A 6,799-nucleotide genomic window follows, 5' to 3' on the forward strand; every position below is an offset into this window, starting at 1 on the left:
CAAACCATTTTAAACTATTATCCACCAAGGGCATTTTAATATCATAGCAGAATAGGATTGTTTTCCTAAAATATTCTAAATATTGCTATAAATACACAGGGAAACTGTATCTTAGTCAGAAAAAAAAAAGCAACAAATGGTTTTGCATTTCTTTTTAATTATTGTATTGTTGACTTATAGAACTATTAGATGTGTAAGGTCAGAATCTTGTCCAGTATTCGTAGAATCAGGCCTTTTGCAGAAGTAGTTATTATATGCACAGAGGTGGCACAGCAGGTCCTGGACTGCCATCCTTAGAAAGGCCCATTTGCAACCTTGGCCTTTCAGAGGCATCTGAGAATCGAACTCGGAGCATTCTCATGAACAGCTAACTGGCTCGGGTTGTTCCCTACACCTAGACGACCTGCACAAGCAATCCGGTTTATGCTGAACACCCACTTCCTTCCTGGGAGTCTGCAACTCTGGTATGTGACGGGCAGAGGGTGGCTGAGGTTCCAGTGGGCTGCCCTGGGTGAGAAACGCTGCCCAGAGGTTGCTGCCTTTTCATGGCTGGAGAAGGACGGGCTCTGCGTGAGCCTCCTGGGAGGGAGACAGCATGAGGAAGCCGGAGCGTGGGTCTCTCCAGGACCCACCTGTGTCTTTTCCGCTTAGGATCCAGCTATGTATCTGACTGTATTACTACACTACATCTCAGCTGTGAGGACAACTAGATGCTGAGTCCCCGGAGTCCTCCTGGCAGATGTCTGCACTTGGGGGTGGTCTTGAAGGCCCCCAACACAGCGTACAACTGAAGATATCAGGGAGAAGCCCCTCACTATGCAAGTGACTACATACACATGTTGGCATGGACCGCTGTCATCTGAGCTCCATTTCTCCAAAACTGACAGTGAAATCGAACATATTTAATAAAAGTTACAGCTGACCCGTAACATAGGAACTGCTAAATTAGAATATCAGTCACACCAAAATATAATTCATTACCCAAAACTGCATAAATAGATCAAGCGACACTAAACTAAATTCTTATTAATGCAGTAGAGGTTTAACTGCATATCTTAAGGCGTGTTGAAAGATAAATAATTCATTAATCGGTTAAATAATTAGATTCTCCTTCTATTTTTAAAAATGTAAAGAAACTCAAAAACTATGAGTAAAAACAGAAAATCAACCATAAACAAATCATATTATGATTATTTAATAAAAGATGTTGACTATAATAAAATTAACAAATGTTATCTATTTCACTTTAAAGTATACAATATACTCGTAAATATAGACTACTGGTTACTAGACATAAAAGACTTACCACCGGCAATAATAAATGCTGATTTCCATATGCTCATGTCAAGGAGAATTTTTTTTTTTTTAAAGATAAGACAAAATAAAAGCAATGAAAAACTGAGCTAAAGGTGCTATTATTGCTTCTTTACCTTGGATTTGAAAGATTAACATCAAAGGGTTTTCTTATCCTTAAAAATTGGGCTTATAGCCACGAGGCAGCAATAGTATCAACCACGAGCAGTGCAAACTGAGTAGTCAACAACCTTTACACGGCTTTAAAGAGCTACAGATTCATTTCCCTTCCTTTAAATAACTGTAAACTTATTTCTTAAGCATAAAGAACATTAAACAATATATTCAATGATGTTTTAAAGCAACTTTGAAAGTAAGGAGAGGCTAAGGTAAAACTTGTTACCCCTCACAAATTCTAAACTTTCTACTAAAAAAACAGTAACATTTAACTTATTCTCTTATGGCAACAGATTCCTACACCAAGGGCTCCCCACGTTTCAGGTCAAACAACATCTTTGGTTTCCCAAAGTCCTTCTTGCTTAACTGCCAGAAGAACCAAGCGGGGGAAGGAAAGTGGGTACGGGTTTCTCCTAATGGTGTCTACTTAACTGCCAATAGTTAACAGTGCCCTAGCAGTACCAAACCTTCCACAGTTCATCGTAAAGGAGCCCTTGAAAACAGCAGGAAATACCATTAGCCTGTCTGAATTTTGCACTCTTTTAGTAAAATTTCCAAAATGTTTCCCTATAGCAGTGGTTCTTAACTTTTACCACAAAACCGCCTGTTAAAAATGAACACTTCTGGCTCTACTTTCAGACACTCTTAAATCAACAGATTTGAGATAAAGTTCAGGTACGTATTTTTTTCTTAATCTCTTGTAAATGATTCCAAAATCATTGCTCTCACGGGACATCCTTAGATATTTGAGGATACACACACGCACACATGCACGCACACATATACACAGAGGGTGCCCAAAAATGTATACACATTTTAAGACAGGAAAAAACTGTATTAAAATTGTAATACTCAATATATACCGATAACAAAAGATGAATACAAGTCATGTGTATACATTTTTTTGGCACCCCATACACACACACACACACACACATACACACCCTCTATATATGAATACACATACATTTCTCCAATATTCTTACTGAGGCTTAGAGACCAATATGTGCCTTTGAAGATAAAAAGGGATGTGAGCTCTCTCTTTTGTTCCAGTGATCTATGTGTCTGTTTTTATGCTGATACCATGCTGTTTTGATTACTGTAGCCTTGTAGTATGATTTGATGTCAGGCATTGTGATACTTTCCACTTTGTTCTTATTTCTCAAGGTTGCTGTGGCTATTCAGGGTCTTTCATGGTTCCATATAAATTTTAGAATTGTATGTTCTACTTGTGTGAAAAATGCCATTGGTAGTTTGACAGGAATTGCGTTGAATCTATATGTTACCTTAGGTAGTATGGACATTTTAACTATATTAATTTTTCGTATCCATAAGCATGGTAGGTGTTTCCATTTGTTTGTATCTCCTTTAATTTCTGGGGAAGGGGGTGTAAATGTCTATTACATTGTTTTGTACACCTGGAACTAATAAAAAATATCAATAAATCAATCAATAAATAAATACATAAATAAATAAAATAAAAATGGATGTGAGGCAAATCAGACTTTCCATGTCACTGACCTGAAGTCGCCTTTATTGTTCACCACCCTCTCAGGAGGACAGTACTGTGCAGAGCTTTCTAACACGACAATATCGACAGTTCTGGTATTGTTCCCGCGTTTGGTCTGGACATGACAGCCCCAATTTCCAGTGGATCCAGCCTGAATATTAGAAATGGTTAGGGCACTGCATGAAGAAAGATTTTAAAAAGAGAGAAAACGTGGTCAGGCACAAAGAGAAACAACACGGGCTTCTATCATTCACTTAGCAAATACGTCTGAATGCACACTGTGGGCCACGCGCTTGCTAGATAAAAACAAATTTCAAAAATGACCCCTCCACTTAAGGACTTCAGCGACAACTCCAGACAAGCAGGTAAAGGGAGACTTAAAATACAATGGTAAGAGCTTCAATGGAGGTATGAACAAGACGCAATGGGACACAATGCCTGAGACTTGTTCCAGAAAAAGGGAGGGCAGGGCACAGAGGGAGGGTGAACAGCAAGTGCAAAGGCAGAAATGCCATGCATGGCATGTTCTCATGGAGAAGTTTCCAAGCACATCTACCTTTTCACTGATTCTGAGGGAAATATTCAAGCATGAAGAAAGGAGGGTAATACTATGAAGTGTGTAAGTAAGAAAACATTTAAGGTAAAAGGGTTATACAAGAAACAGCTGGTTAAGTCACTAAAAAAGTTAGTAAATTACCAATTAATGGTTTAACAAAAGGAGTTTCCATGTAACGGTATGCTTCTATTTATAAAACAGCTGTATTTCTAAGTAGCTGTCAGTAAATTTAATTTCCAAGATGAAGTCTTAATTCTTTAATATAAAACCTATTAATTAAAGAGCAAATATCAGAGCCTTGAATTAACCTTTATTCCCCCTCCCACAGGACCCATTATGCTTTGCTTTTGAGTAGATATAAATGATAAATAATTAGACATAAAGTATCATTTTATGTAACTTATAAAACTGTGTGCTGAAAATGTGCTGAAGTGAATACATTTTTCCAGTCTCGTACATCATTAATGGCTACACAACAAATGTTCTAATGAAGACTTTGAGGTGCTGTTATTCTAAATCAAAGAAAATGTTTATCATCTTTACTCAGTTGGTAAATAAACCAATACACTGTAGTAAACATATTTCAAGATAAAATGAAACAAAAAAGCTTGACATTAAATTTAAATAACCAGAAAATTCGTCAAACCTTCTACTGTATAACTTTATTGAATTAGAATAAAGTATGTAAAAAAAACTTGACAATGAAAATCATTCTCTTATTCAGAGGTTCCCAAACTTTCTTGGTTCACAGCACTTTCACTGACTAGATACCTACCCCTGGCCCCAAAGAAATACCTATGGTGGTTTCAATTATGAAATTAAATCCCCAAACTGTGTATGTACATCCTAACGATTTAGTAGCCATTTGAAAAAATAACACAGCATTAATAACAATTTGAAATAAATTATATTTCCTTCCTATATAACCACAGCTACTTCCTAATGGGTTGTGTGTACTGTTGAGCACTCCAAAAGTAATCAAACACCAGTGATACCCTTCTTTCTTGTTCCCCAATGATTTTCACACAGTACTTACTTTGTACCACAGTAATCACCCCAAATCCTGTATCCCAAAGCATAGCACCAGCAAAAGGAATGCAGCATGATCGAATGCTGACACCGTAATTGCTTGGAGCTAGAAGCTGTGTGGTGTTTGACAAAAGTATCACTACGCTCCTCAAAAACTTAAATATATCTACCACAGCACCTCTGTAAACTCACTGTGGTGCCTCAGAGCACTTTAGCTCACCATGGGTTTAGGGTCCTAAGTATATTTTACTAGCTTGTTTTCTTAGATAACTTTTAGCAATACCTTCAAAGTCTAAAACCGATTTTCAGAATAAAATTTTCAGGAATCCTCAAAGCAGCATATTTGGAGATTGAAGGAGAAAGGAGCAACTTGAATTTCATCTTTGAGGAAAACTAGAAACTCTAATTCTTATCAGTGGCATGAGGAGAACAATGAAGAATCAACAGGTATCTCAGGTACCTACTCAATAATCATATTTCTTTATTCTACAACTTCTTTATTATTCTGAGGCTCACTCTGGGTAAAGCATTTCTCAGTCTTCTTAGGAAAGATTTTCATTTTAGTCAAGTGTCACTACCAACAAAAATGGCAGGCAGGTTGCTGTCCTTAGAATCACATTTTTTGTGCTGCTATGCAGAATTTAGATTGAAGTACGACTTGCAGAAATAAATTTATAAAGTCACTCTAGTTACTTTGGTCACACAATTTAAGGGTTCCAAAATAATGAATCAAAATTCTTATTCAGAAAATGGTTCTATGTACTTTAAAGCTTTATTGTTGTACTATATATGAATTATTGTCTATTCATACAGTAACTGCTTCAAATTCACAATTTGATGAGTTTTAACATATATACACACTTATGAAACTATCACCACAGTAAAGATAATGTAACAATTGCAGTCTTCTCACTGGGGCCTAATATGCTGTCTAATAATCTTGGAGGATCTAATAAGGAAAGAATGCTTCTAGTAATAGCAGAGTAACTCCTATCACACCACCATCCCTGCAGTTAACAAATATACACTCTGGACAAACTATTGGGTTGTTGGAAAAGTCATGACGCATTTGAGCAACGAAAAACATAGAAAAAACACATCAAGACTTTTCCGACAACCCAATACAAAATGACAACCATATGAACCCATGGAGAATGATCCAAAGCAAGCGGAAACCAGACACAAAACAGAGAGGAGTTGACACTAGGAAGAAGGAACTGGCACTGGGGAGTAATCGTAAAGTCGTTTTTAATGGCTTTTGCCCAAGGATAGGCCCTACTCAAATAGAAATTCACAGTCTTGCTGCTTCAACAATTAGAGGACAGAGGTAGAAAGGAGCCTGGCTCCAAACTTCTGCACATATACAATCCTCCCAGATCACTAACTGGCCCTGGACCTATGCACAGATAGGGCAGGCACCAAGCAGATTTCAGCTGCTGCCTACCACAGGCAAGTTTGAATTTAGCCCAGCTGTTTGAGGAAACAAACATCAGCTCTCTTCAGGTGAACAGAACTAAATCCAGAGTCAGGGGTCAAACTTTTGCTTCAAAAGCCAGATAGTAAATACTTTAGGCTTTGCTGGCCAAGAAGCAACACCGGGGATATTATGGAGTTACCTATATAACCATTTGAAACATAACCATTTATAACTGGAAACCATGTTCTTAGATCACAGGCCCAGCAGGCCAGACTTGACCCATAGGCTGTACTTTGCCAGCTTGTCCTCTATAGTGAATCATTCACAATGTCCAGGATAGAATCAGCTATTACTAGAAATATAAATAATATTTTTTTAAATAGAAAAATATTAGCTATATACAAATGAAAAGCAGTCAGTGGTAATGATCCCGAGATGACCCAGATGTTAGAATCAGTGGGCAAGGATTTAAAAGCATCTACTGTAAATATTTTACAAAATATAAATGAAAACATGCTTCTAAAAGAAAAGATAGGCTATCTCAATAGAGAAACAGAAATTGTAAAATACAATATTGTACCCCAAAATTCCCAGACACGATTCTTAATTCAGAGAACCTTTAGTTTCTTAACAATTTTTTCATGTCACTTCTGTGAGTCTGCTGTGATACTTTAATTCTGGAGTGTGAATATAGTATTGATGCTAACCTAGGGTGCCCCAGCAGTGTTTGGAAACTAGAGATCTACTCTTAAAAATTCAAGCGGAGTTCTGTCTTTAAGGAACTGGAAGCAAGGAAAGAAAAAGAGAGAAGGAGAGA

General features: G+C 37.2%; 1 protein-coding gene across 1 annotated transcript in view; it reads right to left on the reverse strand.

The window, feature by feature from the left end:
- ADGRA3 (adhesion G protein-coupled receptor A3) overlaps window positions 1–6,799 on the reverse strand; it is a 128,568-nt gene that overhangs the window by 60,327 nt on the left and 61,442 nt on the right. Inside the window, exon 8 of the mRNA XM_019642386.1 lies at window positions 2,992–3,156. Coding sequence (XP_019497931.1) covers window positions 2,992–3,156 — 165 coding nt within the window. The remainder of the gene's footprint in view (window positions 1–2,991; window positions 3,157–6,799) is intronic.

This window comes from Hipposideros armiger, unplaced genomic scaffold (assembly GCF_001890085.2).
Source record: "Hipposideros armiger isolate ML-2016 unplaced genomic scaffold, ASM189008v1 scaffold_68, whole genome shotgun sequence".
NCBI classification, from domain to species: domain Eukaryota; kingdom Metazoa; phylum Chordata; class Mammalia; order Chiroptera; family Hipposideridae; genus Hipposideros; species Hipposideros armiger.